The 18864-nt window shown below is 46.4% G+C and overlaps 2 protein-coding genes and 1 long non-coding RNA gene across 7 annotated transcripts in view; 1 reads left to right on the forward strand and 2 right to left on the reverse strand.

The window, feature by feature from the left end:
* Window positions 1-11452, reverse strand: part of Rgk1 (Rad, Gem/Kir family member 1) — a 37589-nt gene extending 26137 nt beyond the window's left edge. For 2 of the 3 annotated variants that reach the window (XM_033377687.1, XM_015184281.2), the window contains exons 1-2: window positions 11293-11452; window positions 7387-7583 (exon numbers count right to left, since the gene is read on the reverse strand). In XM_033377687.1, the coding sequence (XP_033233578.1) occupies window positions 7387-7431 (45 nt within the window). In that variant the 5' untranslated portion in view covers window positions 7432-7583; window positions 11293-11452. The remainder of the gene's footprint in view (window positions 1-7386; window positions 7584-11292) is intronic. The other variant, XM_015184284.2, reaches the window with a different exon arrangement.
* On the reverse strand, window positions 108-1890 carry LOC117183544 (uncharacterized). Its single transcript, XR_004468644.1, has 2 exons — window positions 568-1890; window positions 108-494 (listed from the first exon to the last, which is right to left on the reverse strand). It is a non-coding gene; the product is annotated as an uncharacterized lncRNA (long non-coding RNA).
* On the forward strand, window positions 2549-6629 carry fest (wurstfest). 3 transcript variants are annotated; one of them, XM_001360803.4, is made up of 7 exons: window positions 2549-3107; window positions 3719-4096; window positions 4151-4320; window positions 4415-4591; window positions 4660-4806; window positions 4881-5144; window positions 5242-6629. In XM_001360803.4, exons 1-7 carry the CDS (start codon window positions 2847-2849, stop codon window positions 5342-5344), a joined length of 1500 nt encoding a protein of 499 aa, XP_001360840.1. In that variant the 5' UTR covers window positions 2549-2846; the 3' UTR covers window positions 5345-6629. The 3 variants fall into 3 exon arrangements, with proteins under 3 accessions (XP_001360840.1, XP_015039771.1, XP_033233579.1); XM_015184285.2 differs by having other exon boundaries at window positions 4163-4320; XM_033377688.1 differs by having other exon boundaries at window positions 2549-2709.
* Window positions 11453-18864: the final 7412 nt, after the last annotated feature.

Consider the following 18864-nt stretch of genomic DNA (forward strand, 5'->3'; position numbering starts at 1 on the left):
TCAATTAATTTTCCCCCTCCCCCGCTCCCACCGCTCCCACCGCTCCCTGTCCCTCTCCCTCTCCATCTCCCGCTGTCGACAAAGGAAAGTGGCGTCGCGGGCGCTAATTGTTTTTAATGCAAATGGCAAAGGATTTAATAGCGAAGGCGAAACACATTAAGAATGGATTTTTAAAACCATTTCAATTATGCCACAAGTTCCCCATCAATCTGGCTGCGTGCCTCTTCTACTTCTGCCGCCTGATGACGCCTCTGTTCCAACGGCGATGACGTCAACGATTGCAACACTCTTCAGCTGTGTAGCCAGTGCATCCCGTCTCGGCCGGATTTGTCTGCGCCAAAGTTCACTGACACTTTCATGAGTTTTCTTGGGTCGACGAAAATAGTTTTTCCACATTTCGCATTCGACCGAGTGGAAATGAAATCCCCTTGGAGCATGGATAGAATATTTCAGAGCAGTGCTCGCTGCCAAAAGCTTACTGTTACACATTCATTCTGCGAAACAAAGTCCAGTTATTTAAAATGTGCCAAGAAAATAATCAACAAGCAATTCAAACTAGAAACAGACCACAATTCTGCTTCCTCTCTGCCTTTGCCTGCCGTAAATGGCCGTCCAATTGGTATTGGCTCGACAGAAATCCCACATTCATATTTACGAACCATAAATATGGACCTGTACTGCCAAAAAACAAAAACGAAAAGGAGGTTAACCAATTTGTCCGCTTGCGGCTGCTGTAAGTGACAACAAAAGAGGTGGTGGAGCCGGCCAAGGCATTGTAGCTTTTTACAAATGAGTTTCCGTATTTCATTCGGATTCCATGCATATTGCATTTTCTATAAATACAGTATTTGCCAACTGTTCTTTTTTATTTTCACTCTCAAACTGAGTCAATGCAGTGCGTGGGCGGAGGTGCAGATGCAGCTGCAACAGCAACAGCAACAGCATCGGGGTGGCAGCATCAGCACCGAAAATAAATTTCAAATATGTCACAAGCAAAATGAGATAGAATTTTTAGGCGAATATTCGCCGTGCCATGCTGCGTGGGCAGCGATGGCCAAATGCAGGGGAAGTCAACGCGCTCTAGCCGAAAAAGTGAAAGCCAGCATCAATCATGTCGCTCACATGAGCAGGCGAGGGGATAGAGTTGTCAATCGATTCGCAAGAAGTTCAGGGTTGCCTACTGAACTGAACTGAACCGAACCGAACCGTTCGACAATAGTTCTCTACGATCCAGACTACAAGTTGGCAAAACAATAACACTCCCCCACACACCAGACGTGCGATGTCTCAGCTAATTTTCATTGCCACAAGCGCGGACGAGCGTCCTTCAGGGCCTGCCAAATTCTAAATTTTGGCTAATTTGTCAACAGCCCCCCAGCATTATCCGCACATATCCGACAATTTGGGTAGAACAAAACATCTACCGAACATCTACTGTGCACATTCGCTACTTACACTATATGGATAGTACGGATTGAATTACTGGAACCATGTGTCCGCTATGGAGAGCTTAGCTTTTACATACATATATGGGCAGGTAGCACTTTTATGTTTTGTATGCAAATTCCAGAACCCCAGTGTGTACCCTTAAGTAAAAACGATGCCAGAAGTTCCAACTGACGAAGCAGATATGCGATACACTGCATCAGCAGTAACCCACCAAGATGAGTCTCCTCCGTGCTTAGCCGCCTCCTTTGGCACTGACTCTTGGCCTTTCGCAACCTTCTCGAGCCAAGGCGAGCACTTCAGAAAATTGAAACTTTCAGTTTTATGCTACCATCGAGCACACAGCTCAGTACTTTTACATGGCCAAGTGCAACTCTTTTGGCTGACTTTTCAATTTTCTAATATGCTTTAAAGCTTCTGCTTGATGCTGCTGGGAGCGGGGCCTATTGCTTAATTCGATTTGGCTTGACTTTGATGCTGGCAAACTTCATTTGTCCGACTCTAAAAGCGTGAAATAGGATTAGGCCGACGGAAATGCATTCAAGCAAACTTAAATCCATTTCTAGTTGGGCAACGATACGAAGTACAAATTAATAATCTGTAGGAAATCAGATTTGAGAGGAGCTAGGGAGGAGGGCGTGCACGCAGTTTATGAAAGAGATGCGACCAAATCCAAATTAAATTAAGACTGCCAGATGTATTCCACAAATAGTTACTTTGGGCCAAAACAATGACGGGTCAATACTTTTATCCAGGCTTGTAGATTGATTGTGTAGATTGTGCGGCGCCTTAATGCAAGTCTGTGAACAAATTGTATTTGGTAAATTTTTTTTACAAGAATCAGAAAGGATCGAACAAGGTGAAAATAAGCAGCGTACGAATTAAAAATTTTACCATTTGGTAATTTGGTAAACCATTTTTTGTGTGAAGCTCAAGACTCAAGACACGGAGTACCATTAATAAAACGAAAATTTGAGTAATTAGTATCTGATCTACATCCGTACTACATTGAAATGCAGCTCTGAATATCGCTCCGAATATAATCGGGAGACAGCTCTGCTTTTCACTTTGAATTCCGGTTTGAGGAGGCGACGAGTTTCAGTGTGAAAATCCGAACAGTCATCCTTTCGAAAATTGTGCCAGCGAGCGGAGCTCATGTAAAGTGGAAAATTAAATATAAAAATTGAAATTCCTCTCAGAGTCGTAGTGAGAAGTGTCGAACAAAATATTCTAAAACTGTATTTAGCACGCGCGTGTTCTCAAGTAAGTTCACACACATTTAAAGTGAAAAATTTCGCATTTGTCGCACACACCAACACACGCACGCACACAAAAACGCCGGTTCTGTAAACTCACTTGAAGAAAAGAAAGAGCGAGAAAAAAAAAGTTGCCAAACCAAAATGGTCACCGATCCGAAGTCCGTTGATCCCAAGGTCAGCACCAAGGAGGTGCAGTGCCAGTCATCGGACGGCGAGACTTCCCAGCAGGAGCCGGGCTCGCAATTGAGCAGCCCGAAGGGCTCCCGTGTGGGGATCTTCAATGCCGAGGACTTCTTGTCGCGTGCTCAGATGAACGACAAAATCAACAACATCTTGCGCTCGCCCACCAAGCCGTCCAACGGGGTGCGCCAGCGCTCCGTCTACACCAACAACCCATCACCGGTAAGTGAAATTCCAAGCAATAACCTAAAAGTTTCTTCAATTTTCAGACATTTTGTTTTACAAAAATGCCGCATCATCGCGCTAACAGAGTATTAACAGCGAGTTAACAGCCGCCGCAGTCTTAACAGCTCGACAACAGCAACATTGCCACATAACCTCATTGCCTTCTGTTATTTCAGACCTTTTTTATTTTCCGTCTCGCTCTTTTCAATCATTGCTCTCTTACTTTTCGCCATTAATATTCGAATTTCTCTATTCCTTCTCTATTCCCCCCTCTTCTCTCCTCTTCTAATACTATTCAAAATAGTTTGGTTAATTTTTATAAAAATCCAAATGCAAATTGGGAAAAAACGCACACACGTATGTAATTACATGTATGTATGTATGTATGTATGTACATATATGCATGCGTTAACAGCATGTCAACAGAATGTTAGCAACAGTTGCAAAGTCATTCGATTTCTGCGCTGCTGACACTTCCTCTCGTTTTTGTCGTTTTCTCTCCTGCCGGTATTCAATTATTTTCTCTCACTTTCACTTCCTCACCTCTTCATTTCCTTCCGGATCTAACTTCCGCTACTACCTCTCGCCTTCTCATCCCCCTCCCTTAGCAGTCAAGCTTGCGTGTCGGCATGACTGGGGGGCAGCTGTCCCAACGCACGAGCAACATCTCGCTGTCCTCCGGCACGGACTCCGTGGGCCACATGGATCGTGGCAGCAGCTCCAGTCTCGCTAGCAGCGCCACCGTTGGCACCAACACCATCACCAGCGGCATTCCCAAGGAGTGCGCCAATTACCCCGTCGGCAGTCAGTCGGCCCGTCCATACGTCCAACTGCCGGGCATACACATTTCCAGCCCTCCCCAGTACGGGCCCGGGAATATGCAGGAAATAGACGCTGGCAAAATGGCGCACAACGGCAAGGCACTCACAGGGCGCTACAATGCCACGCCCACCTATGGCTTCGACAACGATCAGAACTACTGCCTGGTAAGGGTCTCCTGCATATCTGTAAATCTAGCCTAAATCGATCTCTAAATCTAGAATTCCCAACAGTTGCCGTCTCCAATGCCACCTCCACCATACGCCTTGGCACGCGTGAGCAGCACACGCAACTTCGAGCTCGAGAACCACACACCGCCGTCATGTCCCGGCTCTGGACCCATTGCCATGTCGAACGGCACCATCCAGTTGCGCCTCCGCGATGGCGTGCGGTGAGTGTGGACGCCCCCAGCCCCCAGCCCCCAGCCCCTTGGCTCTTCTTTAAGAACGACCCCTAATGCTAATACCTTTCTTTGCATGGGACAGCATTGACATGACTCTGGACAAGGCGGTGCGCGTGCTCAATCAGCGCAGCATGGTGGCAGTTGCTCTATCACGCAACTGCAGCAACTCGGCTATGATCCACCCCAATGGACGCATCTTGCAGAGCGGCGCTAAAGTCGAAATAGTCACCTACGACGGCATGAAGGGCAATAACTTTGTGTGAGTGGGATTGGCCCCCACCCCAAAGTGGCATCTATTGAATCCTTTGAATCATCTTCCCATTACAGTCGCTATGCCAAGATGTGGTACAAGGGTGTGAGCTTCACCAGCGAGGCGTGCGCTCTCATCTACCTGGTGGACACAGCCGGGACGCGCACCACAACCGACACTTTCACCGATCTGACCAAGGACTACACCCTGGCAGTGTTCTATGAGTGAGTCCGGACCCCGGCCAATTGCAGCTCTTCTTATTTGGCTAATTTCGATTTACTTCCCGAACTTCTCGCAGCGACTCGCGCCATGGTCCCTCTTATATGGCTGAAGCCCATGAAGTGATTGCCAATTCAGCTTACACTTGTACCGAGGATGGCACTGAGATCTATGACATAAACGGATTTCGCATCACCCAGGCAGCCGATGGCCTGGTGAAGGTCACTCGTGTGCACAACAAGTGCTTGATTCGCACCAGTCCCGGCAATGGATCGGCCACTTTGACCACACCTGGCATCCATTGCACTGCATCTCTGGGCAAGACCTCGCATCTGTTTGTTCGGTGAGTGTTAAACCGATGCTCTCAACCTCCCCCGCCCCCTCCCCCTCGTCCCCATCGTCCTGCTCTGCTAACCTCCGTTCTCCTCTGTCCTTTGTAGTCGCAATGAGAAGCGCATGCACTTCGATGGATCCTGTTTCATTGTGCGCAACGCCGGACACTCCGCCGGCTTCAATGAGAACAACCTGCTCATTGTCTACTGAGCGGCGTTCGTAGTCCGGAGATAGATACGGCGCAGTGGTAGCCCATCCCACACGCACACACGCACACACTCACACACCTCAACACATTTCACCTGGAACACATACAGCAGACGCACACAGATAGACACCTACAGCAGCACACTTGAGGGACCTTGACGTGGAGAGGGATTCAGTTAGGATCCCGTTATTTAGGAATATCAAAAGAATCAAAATCAATTTGGGAAATTAGTTAGAAAGCAAATATGTTCGTACAAAAACCAGCATCACACCACACCACACACACACACCTCAGCGAAGGAGCTCAGCCCAGCACTATCTGGGTTTCGATTGCTCGACATGGGCCCAACACAAGCACACCACCAACACCCAGGGAATACTAGTTGTATTTCGTTCACCATTGCCTACATATATATCATGCCGTATATATGCGTGTATTACTAGTTGTTATTGGAAATCGGGAGCGATCTCCTGCTTCCTCAAATCAGTTGGCCAAATCAGACCGATCTCAAGCCGAAGCGGAACCAATCAGGCCTTGCCAGCGTTTGGTGGTAAAAAAAAGAAAAATCGTTTTTCTACTCGTTTCCATTTCGGCTTTTTCAGTTCATCTAAATTGTTTCTTTTACGCAGTTCAGTTCTAAATTTTGTTTGATAGACTTTAAAAATGGCAAAACTCAATTTACAAAATTATGCACAATTGGTGCGTCTGATTTAGCAACGTGTATTCAACAATTATAGTATATCAGAGGACTAGTTCTCTTGGGCGTTACGTTTAGGCAACGTAACGCCAGTGCCGATACATTATTTCTAAGCTATCACTTCTTTCAATGCAATCCAATAATGTTCATCCACACCCGTCGCACACAGACACTCGAACACGTAACCCAAAATCACACGCACCGCACACTCCATACAAGAGGCAAAAGAAAGTGAATTATTTTCCAGTGGCACAGCGCCAGCCACGGGACACACATGAAAGATAGAACAGATCCTGTGAAAGGTAGAAAGTGAGGGTTTATTAAATTAGCCCCAATTGTAATTTGATTAAAAGACTCTCGTCCTGTGAGGAGGACAATGAAAGAACACCCCCATACCAACACAAAACATAGGCTTAATATATACATAAATACGAGGGGGGATGTCCAATTATAATACAAAGTTAAGTCCAGTGTGAAAAACCGCGACTAGCCTTACGTCAATCTCCAACACCTAAATTTTCTATCATGTAAAGAGAAATTCATGTGCCCCAAAATCAATACCATGGAAGTATAATAAATTTAAAATGCAATCTGTTCATTCTATAAATTAATTTATTCCTCCAGAAGAATGGTGGAGCAATGGAGCTCGTTTCGTTTCCTACCCTCCATCCTCTGCTAATTTCTTGGTGGAAAGAAAATGTCGACTGCCTCCTGCCCCGTGCCTGTATGAGTACGAGTATTTATGTACCTTCTGTCATACATGGCCGGGGGTATCGTAAATTTACAACAAAATTGTTTTATGGCCCCACTCCATGCCTGGCCCCCCCTCAGGCGGAGCTTGGCGTTTACGCCGTCACCTGAAGTGCCATCAGGAGTTGGACAATTTCAGGCCCTAGACGACAGTTTGGTTCGGTTTCCCATCTTTAAGAGCACTTGGAATTTAATCATTTAAATTTCTGTGAGGATTTCCAAGAAAATAAATTTGAATATCTGCCGCTATAGAGTTTATATTTAAATCCGATTTAATGTAAAAGTGGATTACGCTCTTCCATTTTGAAGGGACTTCGGATAAGCCCTATCTTCGGAGACATCGGGATATGGAAGACCTTTTTGATCTCCAAAAACCAAGCTTCGCGGGGATACAAATATTTTGTTGAATTTTTAATCGCACATTTACGACACAGCTGTTTTTGTTTTATCGTGGCGTGACAGCCCTGGGCGGCCAGTGTGTACACTTTTTTGGACTACAATATTGTCTGTCTTGCTGCTGACAGAGGTAAATTAGGCAAATGGAAGGAAAAGTACATTGATATTTAATTAGTAAAATGTCTTGAGCCTTGTCGTTACCTGCAAACAAATCCAAAAGCACAGGGATATCGGATCGGCTGTCATGCAGACTAAAGTTTCCAACAAACTTAACCTGGAGCTGGATGTGGAGGTGGAGGTAGGCACGCGGCGCGGATGCTGCAGCGCTGGCTGTGACTGTGGCTGTTGATAAAGATTATTGGATAATGTCTTGGCGGAACTATCTGCCACGTCTGTCTCTGTCATAAGAAGAAAGTTGTTCCATGGTTAGAGATACACAAAGAGAGAGAAAGAGAGATGCATACGGAAAGTGTGTGAAAGCGTGGAGCGGTGAGAGCAGGTGCGGAAGCCACAGCGTGGATACAGAAGCAGCGGTAAGTACAAATAGCCCAACCAGGGAAGGATCAAAATATTGATGTCTGGAATGGCTTTACTCAAGTGTGAGAGCGCCACTGGGACTCGTGCGAGCAAAGGACCGACCCCACATATGTATCTGTGGCATATTCAATACTCACGCTTGTGTGACTGCGCCCCTGCGAGTCCTTGTCTGCATCCATTTGCCGCTCGCACCCGTGTGCCCAACATCAAAAGCTTTTCACACTTAATTGGGCGTAAAATTAAATCAGAATTGATTAGAACACTTGAATGACAACAGCCGTGGCCGTGTTGCTGATGTCAATGGCATCGGAGGCAGCCGCATCCTGCCAGCATCCAAGCCTCCAAGCCTCCTAGCTCCCAGCTCCCAGCTCCCACTCCACATCCTGCCAGCAATTTCGCTGGCATTCTAAGCATAAACAAACTTTTTGGTTTCCATTTTCCCCAGCTGACGCACGGCACGGCAAGGCACGGCACGTCGCTGACTTCGGCCACGTTCCTGCCGCTTCTCGGGGCTCCTGCCACTTCCGAAGCCGGGCACTCCCGGGGCAGAGCGCACTAATTGCTGCTGGGAACTTCCCTGGGGAGGCTCCCCCGCAACCCTGTTTTTTATCGGAAAGTTTATGAAATTCAATTTCCCCCAAAAATGGGGAATGGAATGGAAAAAGGCCGGGCATCAATTTTCCTGCATTATCGTTTAATGAGCCGACAATTATGCGAGGCCCCTCTGCTTCGGCACCAGGCACGTCTATAGATATTCAATCAACTTGAATTCACAGCCATAATTCTCCGAACGAGTTCATTCCACATGCATTTGGCCAGGGCATAGGGAAAGTCAATCCGATTTCCGGCTATTAAGACATGGCTGAATTTCAGGCGTGGAATGCAGTGCCATGGAGTGCCGAGTCCAGGCAGGATAATTACATTTTAACCGGGTGATTCGAGCGGAGCGGAGAGGAGAGTCGACGGCAACGTCAACGGTAATGGATAAATGCACATCTTCCGCCGCCCTGAGGGTCCTGGGAGCCGTCCTGGGGCACGGCACATTTAATGGGAAATGAATGGCAATGTTGGAGGTGGAAAATTATGAAAACGTTCCCAGGGGTAAGTTGTACGAAAACCAGCACGAAGTGCCCTCCATAATCTTCCACTTAAAGTTGATAAAAAATGTAAACGACTTTCATTTCGCCCGGGAGCGATACCTCTGACGACGACTTCAAAGGACAGCTGGAGGACCCAGGACAAACTGCAGGCTAAAGTGAGTAGCTCATTGAATTGGATGGATTGTCATCCCATACCCATTCGGTGACAGCAATCAAATCAATCACACCAGCCTCCACCTGAGTGGAGCAGGCAGATCAAAGTGCGGCAGCCTTGGAGGATGAAGAATGGACCCCTTTTCTGACATTTGGTAATGTTTTGCGATGCGGCAAGAGGGAATTCCTACACCGATTGGGGCAAAACTTGGCCTAAGTACTGCTGGCAAGGCCGATAACTTGATCCGACTCACAAATAATTGACAGCTAAGAGCACTATATGTTTTGATTCATTGGGAATCCGTGCGTGGTCATGTCTAATGCAATTTGCGTAATTGAAACCCACTCGAAAGCAATTAAATTTCCTGTGGTTGGACCACTCTCCGGCAATGAGCTTCGTTGGAGTAATTGCAATCGAGATTCCCAACTAATCTGCAGGCAAAACAATCCATAATGGAGCAGAAGTTTTGTTCGCACTCGGCATTTATCAAGTTTGAAGTGTTAATTCGCTTTCGCCCCAACAAAAACAACTACAGAATACTTGGAATAACAAAAGTGTCAATACGATTATAATTGAGTTTAATTAAGCCGCAAAGTAAAGCCTCTCAGCACTCTTGTCTGTGGACCGACCAACAGAAATGTAAAATATTTGCGCTAATCCACTTGGCAACGGCCTAACAGAAATGACCAACTGGTGCCAGTCCAGGCCTCTTCAATGGGCCAACTTTCGGATAAAAGAGGTACGTGCCAAAGGCTTCAAATACTCGTATTTGCTGGGGCCAAAGTACGTACAATAAACTCGTAGCCATCCGAAGAGCAAAGTTGCGATCTGGAAATTTATGCATGGCGAAGGCCAAAAGGTTTTGCTGTAGGCCCAGGCCCAGGCCCAGGCTGAACCCATTTGTTGGCCCAGCTCTGTAAATGTCACATGCTCCTCACACCCACCCCCCAAACCCCCCCCCCCACACCCACACCCTGTGTGGTCTGGGTCTGGGTCTGGCCATTGTCTATCATTGATGCCAGTTGGTGTCGGCACAGGTTTTCAAAGGATGCTATTGCCGACTTAATTAAGTTGATGCCACCGTTTTGTACGTGAAATCTCTTCGATGCGCTGCGCAAAAACTGAAAGTCTCATTATTTCCCATTTAAAGTCATTACCACGTTGTCTGCAGCCTTCAATTGAAGTGGGTTCTGGTTCTCCTGCAACTTCCAGCAGTCCCCATTTTTCAGTTAACGATTTCATTTCAATTGACGACTTAATTAAGTCTAATGGTAAAATGTTGTCAAGCAATTATCATGCTTATGTAGCTCTTAATTTTCCGTATTTTTCGTATTTTTCGCGCTCCCTCAACCTTGGTAAGGCCATTTTCCTGGCCAGAAGTGTATGCAAATCGAATTACAAACGAGGCGAAGGCCAAAAAGTGCTGCATACGTGTTGTGGCGCGAAAAAACTAGTATTTACATACAGATACATGTGGTAGTCCAATGCCACAGGTTTTGTATGACAAAAAGCTGACCAATCCAATTTGTATCTCCTATTCGTTCAGTTACTGTAGCAATCAGGATGTGGCAGCTCCCAGCCGCATGAAAATTTGGTTTCGAATAAATTTATGCAACGCGGAGGAGTTTAAAGACTAGATGTAGACTAGCTCCAATCCAATTATTATCTCCTTATCGATTCCGGGGACTCCCGCTAATGCTGAAAGCAGGATGTGGCAATCACTAGCCAGTCGTTGGAAATTTGATTTAGAAAAAGGAAGGTAAAAAAAAGGTCGCCGGATGCGTTTTGCAATTGCGTCATGTGCCATAAAATGCAGTTTGAGCAGCGATTTTTTCATTTCCTGACCTGCAACGTCAGATATAAATTCATTGAGCAAGAAGTCAGGAAAAATTCATCACCCACATCCGCTGTTCCCGGCAGTGGAAATGTATTTCTTATAAAATGTAGTTATGTTTCGCGAGAACTCCCAAAGAATGCTTTAAGAAACCTATCACCTAGCGACGGATTCTTAGAGAACTCTCTCTATAGCTTTTTCTATTGTGTATTTTGGGTAATTGCCATCATCCTTGGCAACCTTGTTGGCCAACTCAAGCAGTGCTGGAATCTGGAATGTGGCTCAATTTCAAGCTTTCGGTGTACTGCAATTAAAGTTTGGTGTTGTGTTGCATACCAGCTAGCTATCCGCATTTGCGGCTTTGTGTTGACTCAAGCAGATACAGATTCATATAGAGGTATACAGGTACATACATAATTGCTACGAATACAGGGGAAGCGGGCTCTTGTGGTACTGCTGTAAGATGATTTTATGGTACTCACGTTCTGGACGAGGCCATTGATGCGGTTCCCATCTGCATCAGCAGCTCCTGTCCTGGCTCCTGTGATGCGAGCTGCCCCTGTTCTAGCTCCTGCGGTTCCAGCGGCTTCAGCTTCAGCACCAGCCCTTTCTCGCCCCCTTCCCTGTCCAGTGGCCGTTGCCGCTTCCGTTGGCTTTAATGATAAGACCGCGTTAGAATGCGGCAAGACGGCAGCAGATGTGGGCGATGACAAGGAATTGGCGACTGGATGCTGGTAGGGATTGGTGTATCTGGAGTTGGAGGTAGGCAGGGGAGAGGTTGGCGGTGTGGGTTGTTGTGGAACTGAGGGGCCCGTTCTGTTGCGTAAACGGGCCAAGGCACTCCTTAAACCCTCCGTATTGTCTTTGTCGGGGCCCCTTCCAAATGAAATGCATCCGCAGAGCACTCTCCCAGCCTCCGCCTCGGCCTCACTTCAGCTGCCCTGCCACGTTCGGCTCTCAGGTGTGTTTGCCTCTTGGATGGAACTCGACTCGTTCGTGCAAATGCAGAATATGGTTACGGCTAGCCTCAAAGTTTTGGACTCATCTCTGGAATTTCAAACCCCAGCCACAAGTGCAGCGGTCTGGGCCAATTCAGAAAACTAATTCCAACTTTTGTGTCTCGTCTCAACACGTAAGGCCTCTGTGCGAGTGTCTGCCTAGACCTTAATGCACTTTTAAGCGAATTAAAATGTTCCAGAAGCGACTGTACTAGAGGGTAGTAGCTGCAGACAAAGCCCGACAGTTTTCTCCGGAAAAATAAGCAGATCGGAGAGTGGCTGCAAGAAAAGAATGCAAGTTATTCGAAGATTGTGCCAAATTCGAAGCTTTATTTATTAACATCCAGAGAAATGTCAGAGAAATTAAAATAAAATAAAAGAAGTGCATTTCATGTTTTAATTAAATATTTTTCACAGTTATTTTATATTTATTTATACCATATTTAATGTTTATTAAAAGAAAAGAATAAACTATAATTTTTGAATGATGGATAGAAAGATGATAAGATGGAAAAGATAATTGAAATATCATCCAAATGGTATCCCAATATTATAAACTTTTAGGGGGAAAAGAACGCTTTTCTGTTTTTGAAATTCCAGAGATTTTCTAGCTGTCTTTATTGCTCTCACAGCTTTGGGTCAGATTTCATACCCGGACCAGGGATGACCCTACGCCTTACTGGGGGAATCCAATCCATTGTAAAACGACAACTTTTGGCAGCAAATGTCCATTAAATTTGTCCCCAAGGAGGGAGCCAAAAGTACACAGGAAAGTCGAAAACAAGTCAAAGGCCAAACGTTGGGGGTAAAGCTTTTGCTTTTGGCTGGGTCTGCATGGATCCCCAGAATGGGGGCGTACTTCAGTTAAGGAGCCCTCCTGGGGGGCTCAACAAAAGGTTGAGGACGCTGAAAGTGAAACATAATTTCCGACACACAATTAAAATCATGTCCCAAAGGCTGTGTCCCCTTGGCCCTCTGACAATGCCTCACATTCCAGCCACAGGCTGCTTGACTCTGTCTCCGTCGCAGCTCCTGTCTGCGCTCCTGTGGCTGCTCTTGTGGCGTCTGTTGTTGCCATTTTAACTGTGCATGTGCGCCCCAAGGCTGACGGTGGGAGGGTGCGGCCGCAGAAAGAAGAGGAAACACACAATGAAATTTAAATGCCCTCCGAGTAGCCATGCCCTGAGTGAAAGGACTATTTAATGCAGCAAAATTCTGCCAGGTATTCTCTACTTAAATGCTTTTTCCTGGAACAGCTGCCGACAGCCATCTGACAAATGTGGCGAGGGCACACGACCGAGCCATGAGATACTTCTACCTCCCAACAGGTGGAAACTTTGATAAACGCTTGCATACGAGAAGAGTTTGCTGGCTGCCAGCTAAATGCCTAGCAACGGCTTATCATATTTGATACGAGTACACTGAAATTCCATTCAGATACTGCATTTCCTTTGAACTCCACTGACTACTGGCTCTTTATGGGAAATTGACAACGCACCAGTGACCTCTACTGATTCCAATCTACGTCCAAGAGTTGCAGAAAGAGCAGTCGGGCGGAGGACAGAACGGGTACCAAGGTCGCTGTGGACATTCAGCTCATCATATCACAGGCCACTGCCCTCTCTTTTCAGATGAAACTCAACTTATTTCGATAGAATTATCCCTTCACCCTCCACACAGCACACTTTACCACCACTAACGTTGCGAATGCCCAGGGGTGTCCATATACCGAGCATTCATTTGAATGCCCTTCCACTCGCTGCTCCTCAATAAAAGAGCAAAGAAATAAAATAAACTTTAAGGACCGCAAACAAAAGCTGAAACAGCCCCGGAATGCAAATTTGCATTCATAATCAAAGAAAACGGCGTCTGGAGAACATCTTCCCGCTCAGACGTCAACAGTAGCGGCGAAGCCTTTAAGCCAAGGTCTCAGGCCAGAATTTCAGAATTGCCAGAACTCAACCTCAAAAGCTCGTCCCGCCCCTCGACAGGTGAATGCAAATGCCCAAAGTCATTAAAATGTTGCGGCTGTTGCTGATAATCATGATTTATGGGAAATGAGTAGCGAGGTGGCAGGCCAATGACAGCAGTCGACTCGAGGCAGGAACGTCCTGTTGGCATGGAACGAATGCTTTGGTCAAACCAGAAAAGAGGCCAATAAACACGGCCATAAAAACACCCACTCCAGCCCCCTTGGCTTTTCATCAGATCAGGGAAATGTAGGAACGAAAGATTGAATGTGGGAGTGGGGAAGCCATTGTAAACGAAATCATTTTCTGGCTTTGCTGTTTAAAAAACTTTTTTGCAGATTCATCATTGTTGGACGAGGATATGTGTGTGGTGTGTGGAGTGTGGAGCGTGGCGTGTGGCCTGCTGTGCTTTGGTCCGCTTCGAAAGCAATTTCCAGCCAGCCATGGAAGCAATTATTTTCTCATATTACGTATACGCAACGCGTGCCCAATGCGCTGCTAACAGATTTATTCTTTCATTAGAAGACAAACAACCGCTTTCCATTACGCTGCTGCCGTTCCTTATTAAAACTCAAACAGAAGCGAGAGACCAGCTGCAGAAGCCATCGCAAATTGCGCGTCCAGCTTTATTTACATAATTTTTTCTTGAGGGACAAAAAGTGGCCCCAAGAAACGCAACAAAATTCTCATTAAAAGCCAGAAAACTGTACGCCCATTCAGCTTGGGGCCAGCTTGGCAACCATGAGAGTGGGTCCAAGAGTCCTAGAGTCCTGCCAAGTGTTCCGAAAAGCATTGCCGGCTTGGACAGTAGTATCGCCTCCAGCTCGAATTTGCATTCATATTAAACATTGCTCGGTGGTAAGCTGATTATGTGCTGGAATACATGTAGCACTTAAATCACCTGTAATTGATTTCTACCCTCCGTTCGCACTCCATCACTCATACGCAGCGTTGCCCCTGGCAGCCCTGTAAACCCTCAACACGACCGCTGACAGGTAAATAATCACAATCACAATCAAAATGGTCATCATCGTGATGAGCAGCCTCGCAATCACCCCCCACAGCTCCACGGATTCTCCCCAGCTTCCGCCCACATGTGGATCATCGATTATTTGCCATTGGTTTTGATTGATGTCTGCTTCCGCACACCGATAATGATTATGTTTATGATGAAGCCACTAATTTATAATGCGGCGAAAACAAAGCCACCGTACCTGGCCAACCAATAAATCAAAATCGAAGTTTTCATGGGGAAGCCATTTTCAAGAGTTCCGGTGGAACGGAAGCTTTATTTGTGTTCATAGCTGAATAATTTAATGGAAAATGCGATTAAGTGGCCTGCAGCCATCCAATTGAATGCCGTTTTTTATGTAGTCTGTATGTAGTACATTATAGAAGCCTGCATCCTATGGATTCGAATGAAAATGTAGCTTTGAATTAGGCCGCAACAGGCAATTAAAATCAGGGCATGTTCGCGATTGGTTTTCCACTAATTGGAAGCGTGCCATAGGAAAGGATGCGATCTATCCACCAACAGCACCACAAAAACTTTAACAATGAGAGAAACAATTTCTTCGAACTGTTGCATATTTATATGCATCCGAGCTCAACATCTGCAATTCCTCTGCAAGTACTGGGTAAATTCGAGTTGGCAAGAATAATTAAATTCAGCAAAAGCTCATCAAAAATATATGTGGGGCCCTAAAAGGATTCCAAGAGACCCCCCCGCATGCCGAGGGGTGGAGCTGGTGGCGGCTCTTTTCAGCTTGAAACTGAACTTTGATGACAGCTGGGGCTCCGGCAAAGCCCCCCCTCAGTAATAGCCACTTAATTAACAGTATATAGGCCAAGCTATGCCTGCTCTGTTCGGGGGCAAAGTAACTTTATTTGTTCGACAAGAGGGTAGGGGTCTCTAAGGGATAAACCGAGCCAAGTGCTGAAACAACACAGACTAGTGAGTCAGAATAGTAGGGCCAGACCACGCCCGAGTCAGAGTCAGAGTCCCACTCATTCAACATCAAACGCATTCGGTAAAGGCGTAGCGTTGTTTGTGCGAATGAATTCCAGTTCAATGAATGGGCCAACATATCGGCAGCAGATACCGCACTCACAGGCAGTACCCCACACAGAAAGGAATCCTCGATGTAGGGATGGGCCGGCTAAGATATTGGTCCCTCCCTCCCACAGTGGTTTAGAGCTCGATGCATAAATTCCGGCGAACTTCGAATTGATTCATAGAAATTTCTTTATTAGACAGTTGGTAAGCCACATCATCGGGAGAATGACTGGATCTCGCCCAGAAAAAACGAATTTCGTTGCCCCAGCAACAGAACGGGGGCAGAGTAAACCACATTGAATGAAGCTGTCAGTCAAGGAGAGACGAGCATTATTATCCACAGCCTTGCGGGGCGTTTCCACATTTCCCAGCCATTCGAGGACACAATCCAGAACGGCTTAACCTACATGTGGAGAGAATGCTTGACCCGGCCCACCAGAAGGTTACCTGGACAACAGGTTAGAGAAGTCCTCAAAGACCCATTCAATCTGTATCTCTCTGTGTGGGTAAATAGCAAATGGTCTGGTGTCCCTCTTAATGAGAATCCCCTTAAAATATTGACCGCGAATACGTATTTATTTATGTACAGTCTGTCGCCCCCGGGGCGGAGAACAATGTCTGGGGTAGGACGCCGTTACGCGCTTTACTGCTGTTGCATGCCAAACGGAATACAGTTTGTGGCTGCTGCTCGAGGCATGCGACGCAGGAGACGCAGGCGACGCAGGAGTGCATTGCATTTCTGTGGCTGGCCAAGTGCAGAAGTCATTGGCCGGGACAATGCTGCTGTGCAACAGGAACATGAATAAGTCAATGTCTGGGCTGTCATTGGGGTTGGCTGGGGGGATGGCTATGGCTGTGGCTCCTCTCTGTCTCTATCTCTGTCCCTGTTCCTGCCCTCTGGTTACATTTCCACTTCGGTCTGCCAATGGCATTGTGTTTGTTCAGAGTAACTTTGACTCCGGGCTATATTTGCCGCTTGGCTATGGGTTTAATCAAGCTTGAAATTGTCTAATGTCGGTGGGAAATGTGCAGGGACCCCATGATTGGGTTGTTGACTCGACAGTTGGATCGAAGGAGTTGGGGAGTTGCTATCACTGGGTGCTCAATCGCTCTGACTTCGAATGGGGATATAAAGAACGGTATTAATTTCTGAAGTGCTCAAATTACACCGCCCCATATCTCTGTAATTAATTTATCCTACAATCAAATGCTTTTGAATTGGCATTCAACTAAAATGCTCTAAACGCCAACCCCTAAAGTAGCGCATAGAAACGTCAGTCATAATTGGTTCCTGATATTATGGAGCTGCTTTCACGCTTGCTCTTTATGATTTCTTTGGGCATGACAAGGGGGAGGTGCAAATTCTCTGGCAACAGCTGTTGCCAGCCAGCCAGTCAGCCAGCCAGCCAATCAGCCTAATCCTGTTACCTCGGTTTGGAAATTTTTGAGCAATTATCCTGACAAGTCAACTGAGGCAACACACATGTCTAACGAGATCCAACAACAACGGCAGCATGGCACCTGATTGATGCTGTCACCTGAATGGGAAAAGCCTGAAAGGGGAGAGCTCATCCTCGCCAGAGGTGCGTGTGTATGTGTGCTCATAAATCACAAACGAATCGGCGAATGCCACAAATGACTTCATTAAAAAGCGTCTCACACGCAGAACGGAGCCGGGGAGAGGGAGGTGGGGCGGGGGCGGGGGCGGGGTCGTTGGCGGAGCAGGCTCAGTCAAGTGTGTATAGGGATAAGAGTCCATGGGTAGGGGCGATTTGTAGAAAACGAGTGGAGAGCACATCCACATCCCCAGGCGCATCGCATCCCTTCGTTAAAGCCAAACAATCCAAATTGGAAGGGAACTACTGAAGCATTGTCTATAATAAACAATGGGTAAGGGGAAACTTTGCCTAAGGTTAGCCCTGAACTTTTTTTGGTGACATTTTGCTTGCCTGCCTACTGCCTTGTAAGCAATAATTGTTTGAAATCTGTGTTGCAGGAGGAGTAACTTTTTTCCCCTTGACAATCTATTCAAATCACAGCCCAGCAAAGGCCTAATTGAAGGACCAGTGTCTACGCCGTGTCTTGTGCAATCACAGTGGGAGTGGGAGGACCATACATTTCAACAAAATTGAAATACAGAACAATCATTTAATGCCCAAACAAGCAACAACAAATGGGACACCGCACGAGTCCGGCAATTGTATAAAATATTTCTGGGGGACTTTCTGCTTCAGCCAACTACTGGGAACTTAACTGGGAAAGTTTTTGCTGTTTTCCCAGCTTTGTTTTGGCTATTTTCGGTTCTCGCTTTTCCTTTATTATTCTTTTCATGTTTCTTCGCACTTCCTTGCGTGCGCCTTGCCGCTCGCCCTTGCCCCGCGTGGGAGCCACTGATTTTCCGGCATTGTGTCATTGTCCAAAATGTTATTATGAGCCACAAAAAGCAAACGAAGGAAAAAACCAAACGGAAAAGTCGCTGTCTTGGTTTGGGCCATTGTCTCATAAATGAAATTCCTTAACGGTATCCAGCTGTGGTTAGGGAGGCGGTAGCTGGGGCAGAGGCTAATGATAATCGGCTTGGTCAACGACCTGTTAGCCCAGCGAATTAATCTTGATAAACGTGGCTCTGTATCAGGCCCCATAGTCAAGGAAAGCGAAATGCCAACTTTATTTGAAATCAATAAAAAAATACTACCAATTCAATTTATATTTGAAGCTCACAAATAGTCAATTTTTTGTTTTTGCAAAGTTTAGTCATGTTTTTCGTAAACTTTCGATTGAAACTTTTAATTGATTTGCCATAAATAACGCGTGTCCCCGAAACCGAAACTAAAACTGAAATCTACAAATTCAGCAAGCCAGATTGTGCAGAAAAATCCCCATTTGTGGATCGAACAGAATTTCAGATCTCATCTCCAGCCGCAGCGTCCAGCAAACAAAATGAACTCCGACTTCACTCACATGTTCCTTGGGGGCGGCGGCGGCGGCGACGGGTGGCACACTAAATGGGTGTTCGCCAGCTTGCGGAAA

Source organism: Drosophila pseudoobscura, chromosome 3 (genome assembly GCF_009870125.1).
Source record: "Drosophila pseudoobscura strain MV-25-SWS-2005 chromosome 3, UCI_Dpse_MV25, whole genome shotgun sequence".
Taxonomy (NCBI): Eukaryota; Metazoa; Arthropoda; class Insecta; order Diptera; family Drosophilidae; genus Drosophila; species Drosophila pseudoobscura.

What these genes read in the sequence shown, in the direction of transcription:
- fest (XM_001360803.4), top strand. Translation starts at nt 2,847, where the DNA reads ATGGTCACCGATCCGAAGTCCGTTGATCCCAAGGTCAGCACCAAGGAG. An exon ending in CGCCTCCGCGATGGCGTGCG is followed by an intron (nt 4,321 to 4,414) that starts GTGAGTGTGGAC and finishes TGCATGGGACAG; the next exon opens with CATTGACATGACTCTGGACA. An exon ending in ATGAAGGGCAATAACTTTGT is followed by an intron (nt 4,592 to 4,659) that starts GTGAGTGGGATT and finishes TTCCCATTACAG; the next exon opens with TCGCTATGCCAAGATGTGGT.